This window comes from Mustela nivalis, assembly GCF_964662115.1.
Source record: "Mustela nivalis genome assembly, contig: HAP1_SCAFFOLD_690, whole genome shotgun sequence".
NCBI lineage: Eukaryota > Metazoa > Chordata > Mammalia > Carnivora > Mustelidae > Mustela > Mustela nivalis.
The window spans coordinates 288302-316184 of record NW_028135973.1 but is presented as its reverse complement, the minus strand read 5'-3'; the positions used below and the strand labels follow the sequence as shown (position 1 = coordinate 316184).

General features: G+C 50.9%; 2 protein-coding genes across 5 annotated transcripts; one reads left to right on the top strand and one right to left on the bottom strand.

Annotated features, from left to right (window-relative positions):
• Positions 1-19: 19 nt before the first annotated feature.
• TMEM186 (transmembrane protein 186) lies at positions 20-5885 on the bottom strand (the record flags this gene model as incomplete). Of its 2 annotated transcripts, none has more annotated exons than XM_082750120.1 (2): positions 20-1797; positions 5595-5885. In XM_082750120.1, the coding sequence occupies 2 exons, from the start codon at positions 5883-5885 to the stop codon at positions 1162-1164; spliced, it is 927 nt and encodes a 308-aa protein (XP_082606246.1). In that variant the 3' UTR covers positions 20-1161. The 2 variants fall into 2 exon arrangements, with proteins under 2 accessions (XP_082606246.1, XP_082606247.1); XM_082750121.1 differs by having other exon boundaries at positions 2965-5616.
• Positions 5818-27247, top strand: PMM2 (phosphomannomutase 2). Of its 3 annotated transcripts, none has more exons than XM_082750122.1 (8): positions 5818-5949; positions 10993-11104; positions 13037-13113; positions 14125-14216; positions 16065-16164; positions 16288-16363; positions 17472-17587; positions 25770-27247. In XM_082750122.1, the coding sequence occupies exons 1-8, from the start codon at positions 5869-5871 to the stop codon at positions 25869-25871; spliced, it is 756 nt and encodes a 251-aa protein (XP_082606248.1). In that variant the 5' UTR covers positions 5818-5868; the 3' UTR covers positions 25872-27247. The 3 variants fall into 3 exon arrangements, with proteins under 3 accessions (XP_082606248.1, XP_082606249.1, XP_082606250.1); XM_082750123.1 differs by lacking the exon at positions 25770-27247 and adding an exon at positions 20552-21067; XM_082750124.1 differs by lacking the exon at positions 25770-27247 and adding an exon at positions 18617-18777.
• Positions 27248-27883: the final 636 nt, after the last annotated feature.

Here is a 27883-nt window from a genome sequence, read left to right as displayed (position 1 = left end):
TGGTTACAAGGGCCAGGGAGAGGGGGAATGGGGAGTCATGTTTAATGGGAATAGAGTTTCTCCCTGGGATGACAAAAAAGTTCTGGAATGGACAGAGGCGGTGGTTGTACAACGCTGTAGACATGGTTAGTATCACTTAACTGTTCACTAGAAAATGGTAAAAGGATAAATTTACATTCTGTATATTTTACAATAAAAAAGGCTAGAAGTCCGCACATCGAAACATGCAGTTACTGACTTCTGAGAGGCAGAATAAGAGAGATCACGCCTTCCCTCCTCTGTACTGTTACCGACTGTGTAACAGACATGTAGCACTGACTGCAGGGAAGGGCAGTGCATTTAATCAGCTTCGGTTTATAAAATAAGGTACCAGAACACAGTTCATCTCACTTTATCACATCGCAGGGCGTTCCCACAGGAGGACCCGCAGACGTCTTGGTGGCAAACACAAGCTCAGCCGGAGTGCTGTGCTCACCGGGCCGACACCTGTCCCGGTCACTGTGCGGTCACCATCCCGGCGGGGTCAAATGACCCCCCTCTATCTAGGCTTCTTCCCAGTCCTTTCTCGGGGTAAGCCCCTGAGGGGGCCAGGCACAGGGCTCGGGACATCCCTCCTGACTGCCTGGAAGCCTCGCAGCACACCCTGACCTCTGCAGTGACCTGGACATTTACTCTTTAGTCTCATACCCGTCCCATGTGACAAGCAGGATTTTCCCTTTCACGGATGTGACAACCAAGGTTCAGCGAGACTTGATAACCTGCTGCAGGACCGGGAGTTGAGAACGGACAGCACCCGAGCATTCTCACTCCGAGTCCTGGGCTCCCCACCGCGCACCTCCCCACCTTCCGATTTCTCAGCCCGGCACCACTTGAGTGAACCCGACGTAGCTTCATCCAAGAACTGGCAGTTAACAGAAACTTCTGGCCATCATCTGGCTGAATGTCGCACACAAATACAGTAAGAATTTGTACTAAGGACCTCTTTCCTAAACCCAGTCACTAGCTCCTGCCTCATCATTTCCTCATCCCAAAAGACAAGGGTATGGAGACCCTGGCAAGGTCTCCAGCGGCCTGATTCCGCTCTGTGGCCTCACCCACACCCTCGGCCTTCCTGCTGGAGATCCGGGCGGCCCAGGGCCACCCGGAGGCCCGGCTCCCAGCTCACTTGAGGGTGTCCAGCATCCCAAACACCTGCATGAAACGCTCTCTGTCCAGGACGCGTCCGTAGCGCAGGCTGAGGTAGAAGGTCTGCTTCCCGCCGTACTGCTGGATGCGCACGAACAGCTCCTGGGGCCGGTCCTCGCTCTCCGTCAGGGGGATCACATCGGCCACAGGCCAGTCCGTGTCCTGCCGCCGGCCCCAGAAGGTCAGGTGGGCTACGCGCAGCACAGTGCCCGCCTCGTTCACATACAGGATGCCCACCAGCCTCCGGAAGAAGTGGCTCATCCAGAAAAGCATGGCCAGGGCGAAGCCGGCTACCCCACCCGCCAGGCACAAGTTGCCGAGAGTCACGAGGCCGTGCGAGTACCCATAGAAGCCGGGCGGCAGGGCCAGCAGCGTCAGCACCGTCTGCGTCACCTTCAGCCGGGACAGGTACTTGAAGACTCGGATAGCATCGAACCGGTAGACCATCTGAAACTGCTCCGCGTCCGTGCCTGCAGGCTTCTCCTTCGGGGTGGGGGTCCCGCTCCCCATCCACCTCCCAGGATCCTGCCCGGTGCGGCACCACAGCCCACATGCAGGCCTTCTCCAGGCAGCTGCGCCTGCCAACCGTGGCACGGCTCGGAGGAGGGCGGCCTGGAAGGGAGACAGGACAGCGTTGCTCTCAAGAACTCAACCACGCTAATCACAAAATAAACACGCGCAGAGGGGTGCCTGGGTGGCTCAGTGGGTTAAGCCTCTGCCTTCGGCTCAGGTCATGATCTCAGGGTCCTGGGATGGAGTCCCGCATCGGGCTCTCTGCTCAGTGGGGAGCCTGCTTCCCTCTCTCTCTGCCTGCCTCTCTGCCTACTTGTGATCTCTCTCTCTCTGTCAAATAAATAAATAAAATCTTTAAAACAAAACAAAAAAACACGCACAGAGCCCCTTACCCAGAGGCTCCCGCCAGTCCTGTGAGGTTGCGATTACTGCGGAGACACAGGGAAGGATGCCTTAAGTTCATGTGAGCTTCACACAGGCAGTGCAAGACCGTGCCATGACCTTGACCCTTGAACACTGCAGGGGTTCAGGACACCAAAAATGCAGTCAAAAATCCACCTGTAACTCCTGACTCCCCCAAAACTCAACGACTGATAGCCTAGTGTTGACCAGGAGCCTTACTGATAAGTCGGTTAACCCATGTTTGTTGTTACACGTATTACATACTGCGTTTTTAGAATAAAGCCAGCTAGAGCAAAGAATGTGAATAAGAAAACCACATGTGGGGGGGGGAACACAAGAGAAAATACATTCACAGTATTGTATTATCGGTACCATTAAGTTTACCTTGTTTCCAAGATGAATTGTCAGTAGCCTCATCAACACTGTCTTGGAGGACACAAAACACAGTAGATAGTATCTATGTTACTGACACCAAACACAAAAAAGGCTAAAAGGGAGATTCCTATTTATTTATAAGAACAACGATTCATGGACTGGAAACAAAGTGGCAGTCTAGAGTAATCGATACGACTGTTTCCCAGGAGCCTGCTCTGGACGCTAATGAATGAACCATTATAAAATTCTTATGGCGCACAGTACTACTGTCAGGTTCTGAATACAGTATGGGAAACACTGTTCCTTTTTTTAAAAATCCACCTAGGACTGATGATAGACTGATATGCATCTTTTCCAATTACGGGGCGGGGGGGGGGTGGCGGAGAGGGAGGTAAGGGGCATACTGCAAGGTAATTAAATCTCTGATGGCATAAAGCAGCGTTACCAAACAGTAAGAACACAGTTACTTTGATATTACATAGTACTCACCTGACAGCCTCTAAGGACAGGCTACCCACTTCCAAAGGCCTCTTGCACATGTTCTACAGGGTGAACGCCCAGGCAGAGGATGATGGCACAAAGCGTCCCCTACAGTTCTTGCTGTACAGTTACAGGATTTCCACATGAAGACACTCGTTCACACACACAACAGGGAAGTTTAACCGTACACCACAATGACTCTTCACTATTTATTACACGGAAGCGGGTCAGCGGGAAGATCTTCATCCTTGTCACCTTCCCGCTGAGTAGGCTGAGGACGAGGAGGCCCCGGGGCTGGTCTGGCGGTCTCAGGGGTGCCGGGGGGGGGGGGGGACAGGTGGAGGCGGCGGAAGGGCATGCAGGCGAGGCAGGCACACTTGGCCTAACTTTAGGGAAATACATCGTAATTTCTGTCTGACTTTTTCACTCTTTCATTTCTCTAAAGATATTTCTGTCTGGCACCAAGCCCTCTTCCATCACCTGCTTGAGTCTCAGTGCCCGAATCACAAAGGGTCCATGTCGTAAAAGAAGTCAAAGCCCGTCTTGAATAATCGAAAATCTTCTGCCAGGCTGTCTAACGTCAACTTGTTTTCTGGCCCTGCTTCTTCTACGTCTTCCTTATGTGGCACTGGTCCAGAAGCTCTCATCCCCACGGAGGCGCCTTTGGTCAACTCCTCTGGCGCACAGTCTAGGAGCTCTTGACGTGGGAACTTATCAATGACCTCTGGGTCGGCAGAAGCTCCTTCTCCTGCCATCTTGACATTGTTTAAGCCAAACCTCTTTCTAAAATTATCAAACTATCCTTTGCTGGCATTAAATTCTCCAGCTTTAGTTCCTTCGTCTTCCTTTTGCTTCAGGTTGTCGTGTAACGACTTTGCTTTTTCTCGGATCGTATTAGAACCTATAGGGGATGCCTTTCTCATAGCAATCCTGCACCCACATAAAAGCTGCATTTTCAATACGAGATAAAAAAGTATTTAGCAAAAAGTGCAAGGTCTTTGCCCCTGCTGGTGCAGCTGCTGCAACGGCTCCGTGGATTTCCTTTTCTTTTTTTAACAATGGTCCTCACGCTGGACTCATTTCATCTTGAAAGTCGCGGCTGCCGACTTTAATCTACAGTACGTATCGAGCAATTCAACCTTTTCTTGTCATGTCATGATTTTCCTCTGCTTCTTGGGAGCACTTTCCAGAACCACTAGTGGCATTTCGTGTGGGTTCCCTGGTGTTATTCCAGGTTTACGACATGGCACCAAACACGACGCAAAATACGCGAGAACCAGGGGACCGCTTTGTACTGCCATTTGAGATGTACTAGCCACGAAGTGCTAACACGGAGATGAGGGCAGCACACGCCACGCGAAGCACATACTAAACCTGAGCTCACCGAAACAGCAGCAGGGGGTGGCCGCGGAATGATTACAGTAGTACAGCATGCACTGCGGTTAATTTTACGCAGTTAGGAGTTAACACTGCATCTTCATGTTTCTGTTTCTCTCAACTATGAATGAGGCCATGTACAGTTCTCCAAGGTTCTGTGCGCATTCGGATAAACTTTCTAGAACAAACTTGTGTATACTATGGTAGTAAATAAAATAAACTAGTATCTCCCTGTATTTTAGGCATTAGTGACATACCGTTTTTATTTTTTCCGTATTTCCAGGCTACGCGGTTCATTTGCCAGGTTTTCTGAATTACGGCAAACCTCCGAAAATTTTTCCCATGTATTTATTTTCAACAATCAACACAAAAGTGGATGGACACAGTTCAAACCCGAATTGTTCAAGGGTCCCCTGTACTTTACCACTGAGGAAACTAAACACAGAGAAGGAAAGAAATGTGCCCAAAGACACACAGCCAGTGAGCGGGGCATCGTCTGACTCTCAAACTGGCCCTCTTTCCTTCCGGCAGTCCGAAGGGGTACAAGAAAGGTGGCAGAGCCTTCATTCATTCAACAAGTACCCAGGGACAGCCAACTCTGGGCTGGGCACCGAATGCATAAGGCCGTGGGAACACTTTCCCCAGCAGGAACCAATGTCCTAAAGAGTAACAAATCCCTGCCATAATTCTAACAACCTCCTGATTCTCTGTCAGGTAAAAGCATCATCTTCGGTCCTGAAGGGGAAGCGCTGTTTTCTGAGCCCAGTTTGGGCAGGGAGGGAGGCGCCAACCCGCAGCCCAAGGGTTTTATCAGATGCGCGGCTGTACACCTCGAGAGCCGGGAAAGATGGTCCTGGCTTGGGGGCCCGATCTGGGTTCCGACCTCGGCTTCTACACACACTAGCTGTGGCCCCTCGGGCAAGTTCCTCCACTTCTCTGGGCCTCGGTTCCTTCGCCTTTCACAAAGGGGATTCACGACAAGCCAAATGAGACAATGGCTTCAAAGACCTCGAACGCACTTGGTGCCCCCGAGGATCTGACGCGCGGGGACAGAGCCCAGTGAATTTCAGAGAGCGACCCTGTCGCCCACACCATCGGAGCGCAGGAAAGTGCGGCCCAGCAAGCCTTAACCTACGCCGGAGGTTCACCCCCACCGCGGATTCTCCGAATCAGAACTCCAGGAACCTGCCTGCCTGCCGAACCCTCACCACGGCCCCGAAAGCGAACCACTTCCCGCCGTTCCCACCACACCACCTTCTTACCATGGCTTCGTTTCCTGCCGCCGGAAGTAAACCCCCTCTGTCCCCGGAACCTCTGACGGCGCGCGCTCGACCGTCATAGGACGCCGTGTCGGCGTATTGCATCCTGGGATTTGTGGTTCCGAAAGAATATCCGACGCATGTCCCTGGCACCGTGGGAGGGAATGCTCCTCCCCCCAGCGTGCCCTGCGGTACGGGGACTGGGTGGGGGCGGGGGAGGCGAACCCGGAAGTTCTGGGCGGAGTTCCTGGTTGCCAACGAGTCCCATCCCGAGTGGATGGAAACCGGCGACATGGCGGCGTCCGGCCCAGCGCTGTGCCTCTTCGACGTGGACGGGACGCTGACCGCCCCGCGACAGGTAGGCGGCGTCCGGCGGGGTGGCAGCGGCGGGCTTAGACCCTCAGGATGCTCGGAGAGATGGGGCGGGGCCGAAAAGCGAAAAACTTATTGGAAAACGCGGTTCGGCATTTTCACCGCCTGCGCTGGATTTGAAGCCCAGCTCAGCTCTCTTGCCAGCCGTGAGCGCGCCTCGGTCCTGTCGCCTGCGAACTGCACCTTGTGCCCTAATATGAAAAACACAGGTGTTCAGGTCAAGCAGACCTAAAAGAGTCTCCGCTGTACCCTCTTGAGAGCTGTCTGACCTTGAGCAAGTCACTTAATCTCAGTCTCCGCCTCCACGGCTTTCAGTGGGGACCTTCCCAGTTCCATATGGTGTATGTGAGGGCCGAATGAAATCGAATAAATTCGTAAAAATATTTTGGGTAGGGTGGGCCGTGTTCAGCAGGAGACAGTAAATATTAGCCGCTGCCAACCACCCCCTTTTCTCCACCCCCTTCTCCAGCGGGAGTGAGCAAGGAGACCTAGATTTTTTTCAGACTGCCTGCTGCGAGCCCCGCCTTGAACTCTTGGAAGCTTGCTTCCCACTTGTAGATGTTGCTGCTGCAGGCTTGATCGTGAGGTTTCGGTTAAGATCAGGATTTGTGATGAAGCTGACGCTGACCTCCCCCCTTGCAGGGGACTGGTCCTTGAACCACAGCCATTCAAACTTGAGCCGGGACCCAACTAACCTTCCTAACTTCACTTTCTATCCCTGCCTTCTTAATTTTGGCCGGAGGATGGCAGTGGTGTGCTCCAGATGGCCACATTACATGCGTGTGACATCATTTGGCCTTTCTGAGCCACAGATTGGGTGCATCTAGGGATGAAACTCAATGGCAAGTTCTTCAGAGGCCCTTTGTGACCCAGATTCGGTGACCAAAACACACTTCTGGACTGTTAGAAAAGCTCTTGGCTGTCTGGAGCCAAAGTCAGCAACTCATTGTTTGTAAAGGCCCAGATAGCAAAAATTTTTTTGTCTCTGCCAACCACATGGTCTGTAGTAACTACTCAGCTGTAGGACCTTAGGTAGACACAGCATGGCTGCGTTCTAATAAAGCTTTATTTACTTGTTACAAAAACAACCAGCTGCTCTGTTTGGCCCATGGGCTGTGATGGTCTAGGGTTCACATTCCATACCTTTTTGCATATCACTGGACCTTCTCAACCTTTTCCCCTCTTTCCTACCATGTAGGATAATTTCTTTTACCCTTTTTTTTTTTTTAAAGGTTTTATTTATTTATTTGACAAACAGAGATCACAAGCAGGCAGAGAGAGAGAGAGAAGCAGGCTCCCTGCTGAGCAGAGAGCCCAAGACTCTGAGATCACGACCTGAGCTGAAGGCAGAGGCTTAACCCACTGAGCCACCCAGGGACCCCTCTTTTACCCTTTTAAACATAAGGAAACTGAGACTCAGTGAAACCATGACCTCTGTTTCTCACAGCAAATCTGGTATAAGTGTCTGGGCTGCAGGGCATTGTCATTTGCTAAGTTTGCCATTTCCTGCCACCGCTCCAAGATGGAAGCTGTTCTGGCTGCTGGTTATGCCGTTCTGGAAGGTGCTTCTGCCTTCCAGAAGGAATCTGGATAGATGACCACGAAGTATGAAATAGCAAAGAAACTCACAGTGTATTCCTGTAATTCACTGAGTCACAGTGTATTTCTGTAATACACATTTGAAACATGATATTCTTTGCAGCAAACTGATAATTTTAACACTGAAAAAAAAAAAAAGTCTAACAAAAGAAAATTGTTTCTGGGTGTCAGGTGTTCCAGGTAAAAAATGAAAATATTTTAGCAAGAGATCTATTCATTATAGAATAATATAGTACCTTCCCTCCCTCAAAACATGCATTCCCAAACAGTGATAAGCATATTACAGTCCAGAAGCAGAAGAATGGGCTATCTTGCAGCTGCTGACACACGAGATGATATAAACAGATAAAATCTAATTAGAACGGAGTCCGGAGCTCCGCACATACCACTATTTTAGTAGAATTTTCTTGTGCTGAGTACTTTCCTAAGAAAGGTTATTCCATCTAAAGACAGTTGAGACTTAGAACAAAAGAAGGGGGCCCTAAACCTGACTAAATTGTTTTCTGGCTTTATGTCATAAAAAACTCAAACATACGGGGGCACCTGGCTGGCTCTGTCGCTAGAGCATATGACTCTAGATCTCAGAGCTATAAATTCTAGCTACATGTTAGGTGCATGTTACTTTTAAACCTTAAAAAAATAAAATCGAAATTCGAATAAGAAATTAAAATGTACAGAATTACTGCGAAACTACTATACAGAATAGCCGTATCCCGGCCACTTAAAATCAGCGATGACTGACATTAACTTTTCTACACTTTTATTCTTTTGATGTGCCGCTTCTGAAGCCACATTCATCATGGTAATTCACCCCTAAATATTTGAGCCTGGATCTCTTGAGGACATCTGTGGTGACCATAGTGCTATCATCACCTACGAAACGTGTCACCAGTTCCCTCCTATTATTTAATGCCCCAGCTCAGAAGTCAGCACATATTTTTCTGTAAAAAGACAGATAGTAAAGAGTTGAGGCTCTGCCAGCCATGTGGTGTCTGTCACAACTACTCGGCTGTGTGGTTGCGTCACAGACAGTACGCAAGTGAATGGATGTGGCTGCGTGACAGTCGTACCTCGCGGAACCTGGCAGCGAGTTAATGCTGGCCCAGGCACCTATTCTGCTGACTCTTACTTGCTCTGTCAGTTTTCCTCTGTTGTCCCAAAAGAAGTCTTTTGTAGTTGGTTTTTTCAGAAGGTGAATTTTTATCCTGCTTTGACCTCAATTTCAAGCTTTTGGATCTTTCTCTGTTTTATTTTTACCCAGGAGGACTTATAAAGAACCCCTTGTGATTAGCAACACAATTATTTGGAAACATCACAACAACTTTGGTCTGTGATTATTTTGCTCCAACAACCTCTCCTACCGTGGGTAGTTTAGATGCTCTGTTATGCTCGCAAGGAGCTGGATCTTACTTCCTGTCAAAAAAATATTTGCTGCCCCTCGGAAGTGAGAAGGGGCCTTCTAACACACACACACACACACACACTGCAGACACACCTGATGGCCACAGTACCATGGAGCTCATCATTGTGCACTAGGGTTAAAAGAAAAGAAATTGCAGCTTTGGGTTCTGCTTGAAGTCAGAAGTATTGCATTTTTAATATTTTGCAATCTAGGGAATCTTCCCCACTGCCTGCCACCCTGACGTCAGGTGGAAGTAAGCCACTCGGAGGGCTCCAGGACCCATTTTCATAGTCATTGATTTGTAGAGGCTGCCACGGCACTTCTAAATTTTGTCTGCTAAGTCGAGATTCCACAAAAGGTGTAAAAAACTGTGTGTTCTATTATAAGCCCTTCTGTACAATTTTATTAATCCTGGGTGTATATTTCTCTAAAATGTTGTTGTTTTAAGAAAAAAGAAAAGATTTGGGTGCCTGGGTGGTTCAGTGGGTTAAGTCTCTGCCTTTGGCTCAGGTTATGGTCTCGGGGTCCTGGGATCGAGCCCCGCATCGGGCTCTCTGCTCAACAGGGAGCCTGCTTCCCCCGCTCTTTCTGCCTGCTTGTGATCACTCTTTCTGTCAAATAAATAAAATCTTTTAAAAAAAGAAAGAAAAGAAAAGAAAAAGAGAAGATTGAACTCTAGATGTTTTTGTATTGAAGTTGGTTTTTTGTTTTTGTTTTTAATTTCTGCTAACTTCATTTCTTTTTTTTTTTTTTTAAGATTTTATTTATTTATTCTGCAGAGAGAGATCACAAGTAGGCAGAGAGGCAGGCAGAGAGAGAGAGAGGAGGAAGCAGGCTCCCTGCTGAGCACAGAGCCCGATGCGGGATTCGATCCCAGAACCCCGAGATCATGACCTGAGCCGAAGGCAGCGGCCTAACCCACTGAGCCACCCAGGCGCCCCTCTGCTAACTTCATTTCTAAAGATACCCAGTGTGAGGGCCTCCAGGCTGGCTCAGTCAGTGGAACATGCCACTCTTGATCCCGGGGTCATGAGTTCAAATCCCACATTGGGAGTAGAGTTTACTTAAAAAATAATAATAAGTTAGGGGTCCCTGGGCAGCTTAGTTGGTTAAGTGTCCTACTCTTGATTTCAGTCAGGCCATGATCTCAGAGTTGTGAGATCAAGTCCCGCATCAGGCTCCACACTGGGCATGGAACCTGCTTAATATTCTCTCTCTCAAAAATAAAAATAAAGAATAAAAAATTAGAAAATAGATACCCCATGTGAATAGACCATTCAGATTACTAAAAGTAACAAAATAACTTTTAAAAAATGAATTGTGATTTGTTTTAGTGCAGGAATATTTTTTTCATGTTCATAACTTATATTTAATTAGTCCACAATTTGGACTTCAACTAGCAAAAAATTACACCATTGAGACCACTGTTGATACATAAGAGCTTTTAGGAGAAACTAAAAAAATCCGTGTGCTGTTGCTGTTGTACTTATTTATTTTTGGTTTTGTATTATTATAACAAATCAATTCTGAATGTCCTCTGTAATCTTGTCCTGTTTTGTTCTAAAATAGCAACTTAAACCCGTAAGTGGAGTACACTGTAGCATTCGAAAGGAATGTTCTAAATCTTTGTGTATCCACACGGAACAGTCATCCCAACTCACTGCTAAAAACACATGTCACTGCACAAGACCTAGAATGAGTCCACTTGTGTGTCAGAAAATAAGACCTCCTTATTTTTTGCACATGTAGGCAAGTATGTGAATGCAGAGCAGTAGAGCTAGAACAGCACACAGCAGCTGTTAATATATTGCTTGTGTGTTTTAAACTAGGTAAGAATAAGTAAAATTTAACACATTTTTTTCTGGTAAAAAGTTGATTTCCCCAAATCACAACTAAAACATTTGGACTCACTACAGACCCAGAGCCTGAACTGGCATATATGGAAGTCAGGGTTGTATCACTCTTTGAGTTTCAGTCTCCTGGTTATTCTACGGCTCATGACTTTTTATTTTCCTTTTTGAAATGTAGAAAATTACCAAAGAAATGGATGGCTTTCTACAAAACTTGAGGCAGAAGATCAAAATTGGTGTGGTAGGCGGGTCAGACTTTGAGAAAGTGCAGGAGCAGCTGGGAAAGGATGGTAAGTTGCGTTTGTTTGGTAAGTTGCGTTTGGTTAATGGCGGTTTCCTATGAGGACATTGGGACCTGTGGCCATGAAGTGTTTTAGGCAGCCTCAAGCCCTCCTCCCTGTGTGGCAGGCTTCCTGCTGCCTTGTTTGGACAAACATTCTCTCTGCTTTCTCTTTCCTCTGTTCTTAATGTTATAAATAAATTTCTGGAATTGGTGGTGGACCACTCGGTTCCCAGATACATGGGTGGGGTCACCCAGAAGTTTGAGTGTGTGTGTCACTGCCTGAAATGCTTTGCCTTGTCCCCGTCCACTCTCTGAGCTCAGTTCAGTCCCCATCTCCTGACTGTCCTTCTCACCCAGGTGTTCAGATGCCTGCCAGGTCTGGGGGCCTCCTCTCCGTTGCTCTAACACATGTTTCCCAGAGTTCCCTAATCATGGGACACCCAGGCTCTCAACCCTACCTGGTGAACCAGAACTTCCAGCGCAGGCCCCAGGAAGCCAGGGGTTCTTATTGGCCCCTTCACTGGAGATCCTGAGGTCTCTGGGGCCTGGGAATCATATTTTGGCAGCTCCCCCCCAACCCCTGCCCCAGGAGGTTGTGATGCACAGCCTTGCCAGCAGGACACACACTGCATGTTGCAAACGATCTGGTTGTCCTTCTGTTTTTTCTGGAAGACTCTGACTCTGCATTACTCATCTTGTAGCCCCAGGGCCTCTAGGGTGCCTGACCTCTAAGAACTAGATTGTGGAGAGATGGTTGAGATGATCGTTCTTTGGGACACTGTTGACATTTTGGGCCAGATCATTCTCCATTGTCGGGGGCTGCCCTGTGCACACTGTAGGATGTTGAGCAGCACCCCTGTGGCCTCCACCCACGGGATGCCAGGAGCACCTCCGTGCCCAGTGTGGCATCCAAAAATGTCTCTAGACATTGCCAAATACCCTGTGGGGGGCAGTGTCACCCCCAGTGGAGAACCAGGGTTTTGACTGTAGTATCCTACAATCCAAATCGGTGTAGGCTATCTTTATTGGATTAGTGTATTGGATGAGCATAATCTATGCATTCTCTCTAAAGCTCTCTGTTCTGCTTACACTTCCATTTTTCTCATAGATGCTCTACTTAGAAACACTAGAAACAACATAATGGGGCACATTAAGCCCCGGAAATCCTGTTACCCAGCCCTGATGGCCCTTTCTGCCTCTGGCCATATTTTTAACCACAGGCTCAGAGAGGCATTATGTCAGGGTAGGGCACTGTCTGTAGATTTCAAAGAGTGTGAGTCCAAACAACAGACTCAGAACCTTCACAAGCTAGAAGAAAGTTGAAGACCCAGCTGTATCAGAATCACTGGGGAACCTGTGAAAATACAGATGTGAGGGCCCCACCCAACACAGGGCACCTGGGAGTCTGCATTTTAATAAGCAACTAAAGTTTGGGAACCCATTTAGTATTATATGAGTGGTCTCCATATCTGGCTGCTATAATATAAGAATCACCTAAAGACCTTTTAAAAATATATATTTTCACTTATTTATTTTTAAATTCTGATCTTTAGCCTGGTCCTGCATGTTCTGATTCAGAAGGCCTGACAGCAGAGCCTGGGAATCTGCACATTTTCATCACTGCCCTGGTGATGCGGGTCCTCAGGGAGGCTTGGGGGTCATTCTTGGCTCACATCTTCCTCTCCAGGTAAAGGGGGCTGAAGGCAGAGACACGAGAGGACCCGCCACCAGGTCTCTGAACACCACCAGCCTGGCCACCATCTTGTACATTTGTAATTAGAGGCTTTTTTTTAAAGGCATTTTTCCCCACCTTCGGAACCTGTTAAGGCGAGATATCCTTTTACAGTCCTTACTGGAGTTTCCCTGTTTTATCCGTGAGACGTAAGAGAAACCAGCTTCAGTTCCTTGCACACTGACTTTTCTCTTGTTTTGGTTCCAGTAGTTGAAAAATACGATTATGTGTTTCCAGAAAATGGCCTGGTTGCATACAAAGATGGGAAACTCTTGTGTAAACAGGTAGGTTCTCGAGTATCCAGACCACTATATGCTGTTATTATACTATACTATAATGATACTAATATTAATAATAAAATAAAATAAATAATAATATATACTATAATAATATATATTGTTAGTAATATTATTAAATATAGTAATATTATTAAAATGCTTTCCAAAAAGCTATTTGACCCTGGATGCTTCTGGGGAGGTGTGTCCGGGAGGTGAGGAGCCGGGGAAGGAGTGAACCTCTATCTACCCTCTATTCTTTTCTACGTCTTGAGTGTCGAGCCCTGTGACTATCACATATTCGAAATGGCTAACTAAATTTCAGCATTGTTTTGTTTTGTTTTTTTTTTTAAAGATTTTATTTATTTGTTTGACAGAGAGAGATTACAAGTAGGCAGAGAGGCAGGCAGAGAGAGAGAGGAGGAAGCAGGCTCCCCGCTGAGCAGAGAGCCCGATGCGGGACTCGATCCCAGGACCCTGGGATCATGACCCGAGCCGAAGGCAGTGGCTTAACCCACTGAGCCACCCAGGCGCCCCTTCAGCATTGTTTTTTTAAGGATACTTTATCTGATATTTCTGTCACGCTGGCAGAAAGGAGGGCAGGCTGCCTGGCTACAAGCTTTTTTAAGAGGTACTGTGTAGCTGTTGCTAGTAACAAGATCCTTCCACTCAGACATATGAGAAAGCCCGAGTGGAACAAAGATACTTTGTCAGCGTCTGTAGATATTTTAATTGAATAAAAGCAGCAGTAATAAACTCTTTGGGCCTTCCATGAAGCATTCGAAAGATAATTTGTACAAAAATCTTGAGTCATGAAGCAGGAAATGCTTTAACTAAAGCCCTTTGTGGTTTGCCTTATGTTTCACGCAGGGAGAGAAGGAAAAAGGTAGCGGGGTGTGTCGCGCTGGCCACGTCAGCCTAGTCACCCTCGCCAGTAGTGGCTGAAGCCCCGGGTGTGCTGTAAAGTTATTTCAAAAATGCCCCCCCCATTCAAGTAACCCCAGTGTTTTCTTTATCCAGAGTATTCAAGGTCACCTGGGCGAGGCCCTAATCCAAGATCTAATCAACTACTGTCTGAGCTACATCGCAAGAATTAAACTCCCGAAGAAAAGGTGGGTTTGGGGGGCACCTGGGTGGCTCAGTGGGTTAAGCCTCTGCCTTCGGCTCAGGTCATGAGCTCAGAGTCCTGGGATCCAGCCCCGCATCGGACTCTGTCAGCAGAGAGCCTGCTCCCCACCCCCCGCCCCCTGCCTGCCTCTCAGCCTACTAGTGATCTCTGTCAAATAAATAAATAAATCTTTAAAAAAAAAAAAAAAGAAAGAAAAGGTAGATTTGCTTTCAGCAGAGGCTGTACTGGCATGGGGAGGAGTCGCACTGGCTGGGTTGGTGCTGACTTTAGTCCCGGGCCCTGTGCTTAGTTAGTAAGACATTATTGGAAACCTTCTAGTGGAAGAATGAATCCATAAACGACAGCATTTCCACATGATGGGAAGCGGAAACTAAGAGGCTTGCTAAGACTGTGGGCCCAGGAGGAGGCCTGTAAGAGCAGTGTGGAAAGCAGCTTCAGCCCCAGATCCGGAAGCCACCTGGGACACAGCCCGGAAACCCAGGCCAGAGCCCACACACAGCCCTGCTTGCTCAGCCCACGGTATGACATAAAATCTGCATTAATTGCTGTCATTTGGAAGTTTGACTTCATATAGTAAAATACCATCATCTCTGGCTTCGGTGTTCTCTGAAGATCTATAATTTCAAGTTAGCATGAGATCCCCACCGTGAATTCAGGCAGCAGGATGCTGTGTTGGCCTTGAAGCAGACCCTCAGCTCAACACTGGGCCTATGTCCCTGGTATTTACAGGTGGCTGATGGCTCAAGATCAGGGCTGTGTGCAGAAGACAGAAAGGACCCAGGGAAGAGGTTCTAGAACTTCACAGTCATCAGCATTTAGAACTAGAAGATACTTCCGAGCACATAGTCACAGAACCCTTAAATTGCATTGTAAGGATGAATAGCTCACAGTTATTTGAGCTTTTAAGAAACTGTTTTGAGATTCAAACTGGAAACACCATGGGGGAAAATGTTGTGTGTGTGTGTGTGTGTGTGTGTGTGTGTGTGTGTTTAATCTTTATTCAGAGTAACTAAAAAAAGGTGTTAAGCTGTTCTCACGTTCTGCGATCAGAGCAACCATTTAGTAGCAGCTAGCCACAGCAGCTGTGTTTCGTTGGAATGACGGAGGCTCACCAAGCAGCCCTCAGAGCCTTTTCCCATAGCTTTGTGTGGTCAGACCAGTGGGTTCAAAAGGTCACTAGCAAAAATGTCAGGCGCATGAATTTTCAGATTCCTCAGGGAACTTGAGAGATGGTAATCATTTTAATAGCTCTTTTTATTATTATTATTTTAATTTGACACAGAGAGAGAGCTTAAGTAGGCAGACAGGCAAAGGGAGGAGAAGCAGACTCCCCAGTGAACAGGGAACCCAACATAGAGCTCCATCCCAGGACTCTGCGATCATGACTTAAGCCAAAGGCAGACGCCCAACCAACTGAGCTACCCAGGCACCCCTCATAGCTCTTTATTGACAATAAAATTCACTGTCCAACAGAAATAATGTGGGCCATATGGGCAATTTTAAGTTTTCTGTAGCTGCATTAAAAAGAAAAATTAATTTTAATCATATTTTATTTAATCCAGTGTAGCCAAAACATAGTCGCTTTAACACATAGTCAACAGAGAGCATTTCGAATGAGGGTGACATTCCTTTTTCATGCTCTTATCTTTGAAATCTAATCTCAGTTCAGATTAGCTGCCTGTGGCCCAAGGCTACCCTGTGGCTGAGCCCAGCCCAGTGAAGTGTTGATCCTACCAGCCTCGTCCTTCTGGAAATTTGAGCCTGCTTACCCATCTGTAAAGTCGTCCACGTAAATAATGTCTCTCCGGGGCTCGTCCCCTCTCCTCTCCAGGGGTACTTTCATTGAGTTCCGAAACGGGATGTTGAACGTGTCCCCAATTGGGAGAAGCTGCAGTCAAGAAGAACGCATTGAGTTTCACGAACTCGACAAAGTGAGTCCCTCCGACACAGCCTGGGTCTCAGGAGTGAAAATGTGCAGCCTCGTGGCCTGTGGCTGAAGGGTGCCTTCTGCACTGACATGCGCTAGACAATCGGTATCTCCTTGTTTTTCTCAGAAAGAAAACATCAGACAGAAGTTTGTAGCAGACCTGCAGAAAGAGTTTGCAGGCAAAGGCATCACGTTCTCCATAGGTACGGTGCACTCGGGCTGGCTTCCGGCTTCAGTAACCACCTACTAAATGGGGTTGCGGGGGCCGGTGAGCTCTTGGAATGGGGCTGTGCCTAGTGTGAAGGTGGGCCAGAGGGGTGTAGGGGCGAGCACTCCTGTGTGGTCAGCCCTCGTGGAGACTCTCCCTGGCCTCTGGGTTTGGTTCTAACGTCTCACCTGGCAGGATTCCCCCCCACCCCCACCGCCCTGCCCCGGTACCTCTCTTCCTGGCCCAGAGTAGCGCTCAGCAGAACAGATTTGAAAACTCATCATGCGTGAGCAGCAGGGATCTGTAGCAGCCAGTTGGGTTTGTGTTACAAATCAAGAAACAGGCCCTGGAGGAAAAGGGGTCTTGTCTAAGCCCACAGATGTTGTGTCTGCAGTGGTGGACCAGCATGCGAGCGAACATTTCCTGTGTCGGACAGAGTTCTTCCCGCAGCGCTGGTGTCTTGGCTGGCCTTGGTTTTTCGTAGAATACACTTGTGAGATGCTTGAAGCAAACGCACTTCCGTCAGCGCTGATGGGTCCTTACGTAGAGCCCTCTTGTTTTACCACCTACCCTGAGCGTACAGTTGTAGGAAAACTCGAATTATAAAGAGATTACGTCTGCTAGAGCAGGTAGATGTTCAAGTGTTCTTGAACCACAAGGTGAACGTCTCCCCGACAATCACTTTGCACCTGCTTTTCCTCTCTCCCGCGAGATGCACCACACACAGCCAGCTCTGGGCTTCGCCTCCAAGAGCCAGAGCATACTAAAGCTCGGGGTGGCCCAGCTGGTTGAAGCTGTTACCGGATTTTCCACTGCTTCCTTTAGACCCATGTCTTTGGCGCAGCACTTAAACACAAACGCATTCCTCATTCTGAGCTAGCAATCTGTCTTGCTTTTCAATTTTGGGTGAAATAATGTTGGAAAAAAGCAACGTCCCATGAATTTCTAGAACCGGTCCCTAAAATAGCATAAATAGCAAACCAGGGTATTAAAAACCGACCTCAGCCCTCCGGTTGCTGATGAGTAGACCGCGCGTCCGGTTCAGCCACATGCCCTTCACCTCTTTCCCGCCTCTAGCGTCTGTGTCTTCCCCCTCTCGGCAGGAGGCCAGATCAGCATCGATGTCTTTCCTGATGGCTGGGACAAGCGGTACTGCCTGAGACACGTGGAAAATGACGGCTATAAGACCATCTATTTCTTCGGGGACAAAACCATGCCCGTAAGTACGGGAGCGTATTTTGGAATTGGACTGTTTGGTTCAGGCTGGAAAAGGGGACATGGGCATGTGGGCCTTTTCTGCTCCGCCACGCAGCACGCACTGGCCCAGCTCACATGGAGCAGGGGCTGCTTTCCCCTGAGAGGAGCGAATCAGCCTCCCGCCCTTTGCGCTCAGACACCAGACCCCTCAGTGGGGACGGTCATGGAGTCCTTTCGAGGCTCACTTTGCGGCCTTCCAGAACACCTGCCTCAGTGCTGCTGCTAAGTCCTTTGTCCACTTCCACGCTGTTGGCCATTTTTAGGTCATTTTTCCACTATGGTTTTCCCCAGGGACATTCTTTATGAGCTGGGCACAAGGCATCCTAAATGGTAGGAAGACGGGGAATCTCACGGGTCTCAAATTCAAGAGACCACATCAGGGACTATGTTAGCAGTGCGCATCGCACACACAGGTTTTGGGGAGCTGTCCCTGATGGACAGGTGCTGGACTGAGTCTAAATCGGGGCTGAGAGCAGAGCCGTGTTGAAGGCCAGCACCAGGAGGAGGATTGCAGAGGAGGGATTTCCCCAGGCCACTGTGGCAGCAGGACGGGGCTCTTCTTGGGACAGGTGGGGCCCTGAGAGGAGGCTGGGCACCAGCCACTCACTGCCCAGGCCCCTTCCTTTAAATTCCTGTCGCCCCTGGGCCCCTCTGCCTACTTCCCTTCACGTGCCGCCCGGTGATGAGAATTATCTTGGCATCAGAGGTCCTGGTTCAGGCTTTGTGGCCATCCTGCACCCAGCAGCTATGCCCTGGACATTCAGAGTTTGCTTAGTGTCTGGTCTGTGATCCACTGCAGAGTACTTGCCGTTTTGCTAAGGTTTTTCTGGGGTGGACCTACCTGCCTATCAGCAAGGTCCCCACATAAGGTCTTCTAGCATTAAAGAGACTTCTGATCAATATAGGCTCGTGTCCATCCTTCTAAAGGATAAAACCAGGACTCAGGGTGCATGGGTGGCTCAGTCGTTAAATATCCGACTCTTGATTTCAGCTCAGGGTGTGATCTCGGGGCCCTGGGATCAAGCCTGCGGCGGACTCCCCATTCAGTAGGCAGTCTACTTGGCTCCTCCCTCTGTACTTCCCAGGTTCGCCTTCTTTCTTTCTCTTTCTCTCTCTCAAATTAATAAATCTTTAAAAAAAAAAAAACAAAAACGGAAAGGTTAAGTGACTTGCCCAGGGTCACACAGCCCATGGCCGAAATGGTGGCACCAGAACAAACGACCTTGTCTCTAAGCACGCAGGCTTCCCAGTCCAGCAGGCCAGCCTCCGTCGCAGTGGGGAACATTCTCTTCTGGTTCCCGGACAGCCTGGTGCTGCTTTTCTGGAGGCGTGTCCTTTAGCCTCGTTCTTAACGACAGAGAGAAGTGGTTTGCAACCGCGTCCATTTGGTGAAATTCTTTGGCTGCAGAAATGCTTTTGCATCAGACTTTGATGTCTTTGGAGAAAGCGAGCTCACGCAGTCACACGCGGGATCTTGCGGCTGGCCGGGCGCCTCCGCAGCCCTTCCGGCCCCCTGCCCGCTCGGCTAGGCCGGGAGGAGAGCTGCTGAGACAGGCGAAGCCAGGTTTTTGTCCGTGATGACACTCTTGCTTTGTGCAAAGAGCCCCCGGAAGCCTCACTGGGGACTTTGCAGAACGGAATGGGGTTCTTGAGATTGGCAAAGAATGCCTGCTTTTGGGAATTCTCCATCTGGGAACTCGAGCACATCGATTCTGTTTGTTTGGTTTTTGGTTTCACCTACTTTTTAAAGGCGGATACTTCTTACGGAAGGTTTTTTCCTGATTCGTAATTAACATTCACTGTAGAGCATGGGAGAAAGTTCAAGGGAGAAAGTGTAAGTCACATGTGGTCACAGCTGATGCGCCTCCCAGTCTTTACTCTGGGCGTCCGCGACCCCCAAAGTGGACCCTGCGTGTTCACTCTTGGATTTTCTGCTTTGTTCTCGTACCTATTTTATTTACCCATGTTAGTGAATTTCTTTGAAAATGAGGTTTTCAGGGGCTGGATGACCCGTTTTCCCAGCAGAGGCCCTGGGACTGTGGTTGTTGACACCGTGGTGACCGATCTCTGCCCTCTCTGACGCTGCTGTCGGTCGGTGGTTTCCTGGAAATGGGAAGTAACGGTCCAACCATCTAAACCTTTAACAGGCATAGAGCCATCCAAACGCTAGCTTTAAACTTCTCATATTCTGTGATAGATTTTGAAAGCAGTTTCCTTCCTTCGCATCAAGGCAGATGTTTTTGCTGGTTTCCAGGGAAACAGCACTTGAGCTGAGAACTGTCAGTAAAAAGCCATTTCCCAGGGGTTCCTGGGTGGCTTATTCGGTTAAGTATCTGACTCTTGATCTCAACTTGGGTCTTGATCTCAGGGTCATGAGTTCGAGCCCCATGTTGGGCTGCATAGTGGACGTGGAGCCTACTTAATTAAAAAAAAAAAAAAAAGCTATTTCCTTGCCAAGCACCACAGGCTTAGAGGCCTGCCTGGCAGCCTCTCCAGCCCTAGCAGCCGCCTCCATCTGGAGGGATCTGATGCTACATGGAGCCCCTCCCCCATTCCCTGCTTGGAACACCCTCAGAGAGCAGAGTGAAGAAACTAGACCTTGGCCGTTGCTTTTCTAAATGCTTGGCAGTCCTGAACTGACTGTCGGTCCCTACCCCCTCCTGCCCATCAGCCACAACAACCAGGGTCTGTTAAAACTCAGCTCTGAGTATAGCCTCAAGGCTCCAGGCCCAACCTGGAGTGCCTTGGTTTGGTGCAGGGAAAGGGTCGGCCGGGGCACAGAGAGGCACCCCACACTGCTTTGCATGGCTTCGGGGCAGGGAGGGAGGTGGCGGGGAGACTGCCCCACCTGACTCCGCCCACCCCCAGCCTTCCCATATTCCCAGGCTAGACAGTTTCTGCTGGCTTAACGCTTCCTGGCTTTCAGGCGGTTGGAACATGAAAACATTCTAACGGTCATGAACATCGACAGCTGATTGACTTTGACTCAGCACATCCTTTTGGGTGATTGAGTTCTCTGTCCGCTTCTGTGCTTGGGACGGGCACACGCAGAGTGGCAGGACTGGGGAGCACTGTTGCAGGAGGTGACTGACCACGCACAAGGCAGTTGGTGCACACGGCAGAATGCTCCGTGGCTGTACGAACCACAGATGCAGACCGATCTCTGGGATGTTCTATCAGGCGAGCCACGTAAGGTGCAGAACAGTACAAGTAACAGGCGCCGCTTTTGTCTAAAGAGGTGCTCTCTTCACGGTGCTCATAAGTGCATAAAGGGAATGTGAAGGGACATCCGAGAAGGCAGATGACAGACCTCCTGAGAGCTAGGGACAAGGATGGGAGAGACACTTGGCACTCTGTCCTCTCTTTAAATTTTGACCTCCACAAATGTGCTCTCTGTTGAAAAATAAAGCTTTAAAGTATCAAACTGAGCAAAGGAAGAAAACTAAAATTTTTGGTTTCTAAAGCACTTCAGTGTCAGACCCTGAGCTGGACCCTTGGACGTTCTGTCCTCAGGGCCTTGGGCAGCCTGGCGGGACGTGCGGGATGGGCGGCAGCAGGCTCCACGCAGGGCCGGGGGCGGCGCAGGTCAGTGACCGCACGGCATCCAGAAGCCTCTCGTCACTCTCGCACATCACCTCCAAAATGCTGTCAAATCATGCAACAGTTGGTTTTCCACAAACGTTCAAAAGGAAAATCTTTCTTTAAAATAAGCTTTAAGGAAGTCCCTATCGGCCTGGTGGGAAGAGGCAGCTTTGAAACCCAGAAGACCTACAATCTGGCCGCCGTTGCCCACAGGGTGACCACACACATCTGTGTCGTGAGCCGTGGTACTTGTCAGCCCCTATAGGGGCTGAACTGTGGGGACGCAGTTCTTCTGAAGCGGTGGGAGGAAAGGGAGGTCCTAGAGGGAGGGTGGCTAGCCCAAGGCCGGCTCAGGAAAGGCAGCAAGCAGAACTTGTTTCTTCCAGCAGGGAACCAGCCGGCTATGAAGTCTGCAGCTTTTAAAATATTTTATTTATTTATTTGACAGAGAGAGATCACAAGTAGGCAGAGAGGCAGGCAGAGAGAGAGAGAGAGAGGAGGAAGCAGGCTCCCTGCTGAGCAAAGAGCCTGATGCGGGACTCGATCCCAGGACCCTGAGATCATGACCTGAGCCGAAGGCAGCGGCTTAACCCACTGAGCCACCCAGGCGCCCCGAGTCTGCAGCTTTTAATGAAGTTAAGAAAATCTCATCCAGTATGAGATTCCTCTGAGGGATTGAGGGCCTGTAGGGTGGGTGGTGCGTGTTAGTCAGCGAACCTTGAGTTCCTGCTCAGGCTGTTGGCCATTGGCCCTGCCCTGGGCGACCTGGCCATGCCTGGCATCTCCTGCGCTCACTCTCAGGATGCCTGAGGGCTGATGAGAGCACTGAATGTGTCCTCTGTGCAGACCTGTCCTACTATTAGTGCGTGTCAGTGTGAAATCTGAGACCCAAGTCTTGGGGGCTAGTGGTAGGCTTAGGTTAGCATGGAGAGAGGGGTGTTCCTTGCTCCCAGAGGGGCCTCAGGAAAATTGCTGCTCCCTGAGATCTGACTGGAGGAAGTTGGACCGGGTTAGAGGTTCCCCACCCAGTTGAGGGGGTGCTGCCAGTTCCCCTGTGGGAGGATGGGAAGCAGGACACTGGGCCGGGGGGGGGACACCATGAGTGCGGTGTTTGTTGGGGTCTCGGCTGACCCGCCTTCCTTCTGGACACCAGAATCTGTGGTCGTGTCACCCCTGAGATCAGGGCAGGGGGAAAGGGGCTGCTGGAAGAAGCCTGCAGCCATTGCTGTAGTTCTTCTCTTCATGGGGACCCTGACTCCAGACCCCTAGAGTGTGGTTAACCCGCAGGGAGTCCCCTGGTGCAGTCACTGATGGCTACGAATCGGCATCTCCTGGAGGCACGTCCTTGTCTGGTCCCGTCACCCAGTGCTCAGCCCTTGTTTTGGGGACGAGGGGGTACGCCAGACTCATGAGCAGACCCGGAGGGTCACCCCGGGAGCATCAGCAGGACAGCAAGCCAGCTTGCTTTCCACCGGACGGTTAGTCCCCAGACTGTAAGCACTGGGTCCCGTCCTGGAAATACTCCTGGAAATACTTGGAGTCACCTGATTGTTTTCAAAACATCATGACCCTGGGGCCAGACTGGTTTTGGTTTTCTTTTGTTTATTTGTTTTAAGTGTAACAGTTCACTTCTTTCCAGGAAAAATCAGTATAGTTATCTAAGGGCATACATTTTTATCAAATATTCTCCTCACCAGCTAACGATCACACGTTGAGAAAGCAGCTGCATACCAGCCGTGCAGCACGTACTCAGATCCGTTTGGCTTCTCACGCCGCGGCCTGCAGGCCAGGGGTACTGGTCTTAGAAGTGTTGGTACAGCTCCTGCGGTGACTGTCACCACAGCCCAGGGAGCACCTCCCGCCCCAGGGCTTTGAAACAGAGCCCTTGTCCCTTTGGCCTTTGTACCCAGATACCTAGAAATTGGATCGGTCCCGTTAACTGGCCGGAGATGAGCAGCCACATGCGGTGGAAGTGGACTTGCAGGAGTGGACCTGAGCCCCAGATGGGTGTTCCTAGCAGAGACCCCCTCGGAATCCAGCGGCCCGGCCCTGCAGGGCCCACAGGCCAGGGACACGTGATTTGTGTGCCCTTCCTCAGCTCTCCATCAGGATCCTCAGGGTTCACTGGACACCCCCCCCCATCGGCTCAGCATCAGCGTGTGCAGAAACACGGCTGGGTAGCAGGGAGACTGGACCCCACTCAGCCCTGCCGTCTGCTTTTCTGTGGCACCCTCAGCCCTTAGTCTCAAATATTTAAATATTAATGGGCCGTTTGCACTGAGCTGGAAGCCTCTCCTCCATCTGGCATCCGTCCCCGGCCCACGATGTGTCCCTTCCGGCTTGGTTCCCTTTGTCATCTCTCAGAAAAGCGTCTTCCCCACCCGGACTCTAGTGACCTGTGCAAATCTGGTGTTTGGAATCTGCGGTTCCCTGAAGCCTGATTCTAGAGGGGGGCGCTCACACCAGCTCGTCTTGTGCTTCTGCTTCTCCCGACCTCCCTCTGACTCTGTTGTGCCAGCTCTGGGAGCCCCAGAAGAGCCCAGGTGTCCTGGCAGGAGGGGAAGTTAAAGTCTGGGGTGCGTGGTGCTGGTGGTGCCAAGACCGAGCGGGGAGAGCCACCCCGTGTGGACCAGGTCTCCCGGGAGGGACAGGCGGGGCAGCTGCTTCGGAGTCGTTCCCCGGGGCCCGGCGTCTGCAACCCGCCCCCAACCCTGGCTGGCTGCGCAGCCTCCTCCTTGCTGTGCTTCTGCTCCTCGTCCTCATCCCCCACCTGCACGTCCTGCAGAAGGTGAAGCTGATTGTGTCCCCTGGTTGCAGCTTTGCCGGTGGCTTGACATAAAATCCCAAGTCCTTACCTCCCTGGCCTGGGGGGCCGCTGAGCTGACTTCTGGGACGTGGCTTGTCCCCTCCCTTCCTCTGCTCACTGGGGCCTCCCTTGTCCCTCTAGGTTCTCTTCCCCTCCGTTCTCTGCCCTACGGAGTTGCTCGCCTCCATCTCCTGTCCTCTCCCTGCCTCCGCTCTGACGTTCGCTTTGCCCGGCGGGTAGTACGTGCTCCCTGGGCTGGTTGGGCTCATGTGTCAATCCAGACTCCTCCCTCCCGAGTGAATGAGTGACAGGGACTGAATGTGTCCCCGATAGATGGTTGGTTTTTCTGGATAGTTCACACGTCTGTTTCTACAACGTTAAGTTCTCTGTGGCGGTTTTTTACCTCCCGTGCTATTCGTAGGAGAAATCGGACTTTAATTCTAAGCATTACATGAACTGGTTTCACATTTACTTGCTTAGGTAGCCGTCGGTGGGCGTGACGCCTAGAGCTGACCCAGAGCCACTTGACGGCACAGAAATCTGTGAGGCGAGGGCAGGACCCCAGCAGCTCCCCCCGTCAGCGCTGGGAAGGGAGTTTCCCTGATGTGGCTCCAAGTTCATGGCCCCCGACCTGACTCCTTCCCCTGGTGCATTTTGGGCCCCGGCAGCAGCCCCTCCTAAACTTTGGGACAAGGTAACTCTCGCAAAAGTCAAAGCAGTAAGAATTACTGTGTCCGTGAGGCCTTTAAAGGCATGTCAGATGTTTCTTATAGAATCTTTAGGAGAAAAATCCATTTTACTCTGCAGTTACTTTCATCGTATTATAAACTAATGTTTTGAGTTAGACCGTCCAGGCTTATGAGGAGAATCTAGGAAATTGCATGAGAAGCAAAGCAGGGCCTTTCCTGGAGCTCAGGGTGTGGGAACGGCGGCAAGCCCGCTTCACTCACCCGAGACCGGGGGGTGGGATGGGGATGCCGTACACACTGGAGGACCCACCCCCGGGGACCCCCATGGCGGGCCAGGGCCCCCCGGATACAAGGTCTGGCAGAAGCAGTCTTGCGCTCCACTCTTGGAAGTAAGTGGCCCAGGGGAAGGGATGTGTGCATACGCCTGGAGCCGCATGAGCCGAGGGGCAGGTGCCGACCTGCGGCCAGGGGGCGGCGTACCCCCCTTCCAGCAGCTGGCTCACCCGTCGGCCGTGGTCCAGGCAGGGTCTACACCCAGGCCACCTGGCTCAGTTGCAAGCCAAACACAGGAACTCTTTAAATGTAAACAAATAGAATCAAATAAACTCTGTTCCTTTGTTGCCCTGGCCACTTGCCACCAAGTACTCGGTAGTCACCAGTGGCTGCTGTTGACTCGGAGGCCCACGTGTCCGTGTCACAGCCAGATGCCACGGTGGGCTGTCAGCCCTGCTGCGCTGCCTGTGACAACAGCCTGGGGCGCAGTTCAAACACAGTGGCAGGGACTGCTGTCACCTGCCACGCTTGCTTTATAGAAAAAGAAGCCTCAGATCTTCACAAGAGCATCGTGATTGCTTTCAGAGGCATAATTACATGTTCCAAGCTAAATTGCAGTTCAAGGAAAAGTGAGAAAGCCCTTCTCGGTAATGCCTGGGCTCGGGTTGCTCTTCTCCCGGGGGCCCAGGTAACCGAAGCCCGCCTGCCTGCTGGTAAAAGGGCGAGTTCTTCAGTTTCCTGCCGCCCGCGCCCAGGAGAAGCGAGGCGCCCACATCTCCCCCGTGTCTTCACAGGGCGGGAATGACCACGAGATCTTCACCGACCCGAGGACCGTGGGCCACACGGTGACGACCCCCGAGGACACCCGCAGGATCTGTGAAGAGCTGTTCCCTTAACAGCCCCTTCCCTGAGGGAGGGCAGGGCGTCCTGCTGACAGGCTGGAAGGGTCACCGTGGCCACACTCGGGATCCCTCCCTCCCCCACATGCCTGCAAACCCCAGCCTGTGCCAGGCTCGCAACACGTCCTGGGGCCTTGATGACATGGCCTCCACCCCCAGTACCAGGAGCAGCCAGACTTGTCAAGAATGGCCGGAAGGAATGCCTCCAACCCAATTTTATTCCCCACTCCCAAGTCTCAAACCCTCCACATGTGCAATCACGGTACACACGGTTTTGGGGGAAACTTCCCCATCATTCTAGAATGATACAGAACGAATGTGCCCAGACCCTCCCTCCCTCATGGGTCTTGTGAACAATGTAACTGGCAATGTTTGGACCCCCAGTACACACGGGGGCATCTGGTGATGAGAAAGGACAAGATGTTTACAGCCATCCCTCCCCTGGACAGAAGTCTGGAAACACCTCCTGAGGGGAAACTCTTGCCCGCTGTCAACCCTGGAGGACTCCGAAAGCAAAGGCCCTGTGGCCACCAGGCAGGACTGAGTTCAGCAGCACATGGGATGCAGACCGCAGCACAGCCCACAGACAGGTGGCCACCATGTGACCACTGACCCCAACAAGGTTGCCCCTCAGCTGGCCTGCATTTCTGGGGGCGAGCTCTGAATTCACTACACCTAGGACAGACTGCTGGGGCTGCGCCTTGGGATGGGAGCAAGTGGGCCGCAGCAGCCCTGCCCCCAGATGCTAGAGCCTCCCTCCCCTCCGCTTTCTCAGGGATCACGTGAGAGGCTGGATCGTTCACAGAGGAGGAGCTGCACGGCTGCCCTGCAGATCTTTATGTGGACCAGCCTGCCTGTCCCGGCCTCACCCAGACCTGGGCCTAAAGGGTGGGCGTGGTCCGACGGGTGGGCCTGTGACCCTCACTCCCTGCTTTTTTGAATTCAACAAGGTCCTCGTGCTGCTGGAAGGCAGCCCATGGAAGCGCGCTTCCCAAGGAAACGGTTCACAGGTCACTTTTCAGAATCTGGACTTGTCAGGACCCGCAGACCCACAGTCCGCTCCAGTCCACAGCACGGCCTCTGCTCAGGCCTGGCCCATCTGAACAGGGGTCTGCACCCCTGCTGCCCCACCCCCACCCCACCAGGTGCTTTCATCTCCACAAGCCTCCCAGGCCCCACCAGGCTTGTCCTGGCTGGGGTCCAGTCGGGGGCCGTCTGCGTGCCCACAGGCAGGGCCGACGTTGCTCAGTGGTTCCCAGGACTCAGCCACACAGGCGGACCTTTCCTTGCTGGGTTTTGCAAGCGATACTGTAACGACCTTTGACAATGCAAAGCAACAAATTAAAGTTGATTTTATTGTTTCCTGTTTCTCATTCGGAGGCCTTTTTCTTTTTTTTTTTTTTTTTTCTTTTTTAAGATTTTATTTGACAGAGAAAGATCACAAGTAGGCAGAGAGGCAGGCAGAGAGAGAGAGGAGGAAGCAGGCTCCCAGCTGAGCAGAGAGCCCGATGTGGGGCTCGATCCCAGGGCCCTGGGATCATGACCTGAGCCGAAGGCAGTGGCTTAACCAGCCACCCAGGCACCCCAAGGCCTTTTTCCTTCTTTGACGGTTACATGAACAGTAAAGTGGGCGATCAGCTGAGCTGTCCTCTCAGATTCTGGAAGGAAAACCCAGCCCTTGCAGATCTGAAGGCCATTGCGTCTGACACTGGTGTTCCCGGGGTTTCCGCAGCGCCAGAGTTTGGTGCTTCCGGGCTCGCCTTCCTGCCCACGGGGTAAGGATCTGCAAATTTCCTTACGTTGTTAAGAGCAGCACAAGACAATGGAGTCTTACTGAAACTCGCCCCAACCTTTATAACTGGAGACAGCCCTGCCTGGGCTGCCCTGAGCAGGTGCCCCAAGATGTCAGGCTGGGCCCGCCCCTCCCGGGGGTCCCACTGTGGCTGCCTGCGGACACTCTGGGGCAGACCCTTTCCCTGTCCCTGGGGCTTGCCTCTGCCACCAGCCAT

Coding starts and splice junctions, on each gene's coding strand:
- PMM2 (XM_082750122.1), top strand. CDS start 5,869: ATGGAAACCGGCGACATGGCGGCGTCCGGCCCAGCGCTGTGCCTCTTC. Junction 13,114..14,124: donor GGAAACTCTTGTGTAAACAG/GTAGGTTCTCGA, acceptor TTCTTTATCCAG/AGTATTCAAGGTCACCTGGG. Junction 17,588..25,769: donor TCGGGGACAAAACCATGCCC/GTAAGTACGGGA, acceptor GTGTCTTCACAG/GGCGGGAATGACCACGAGAT.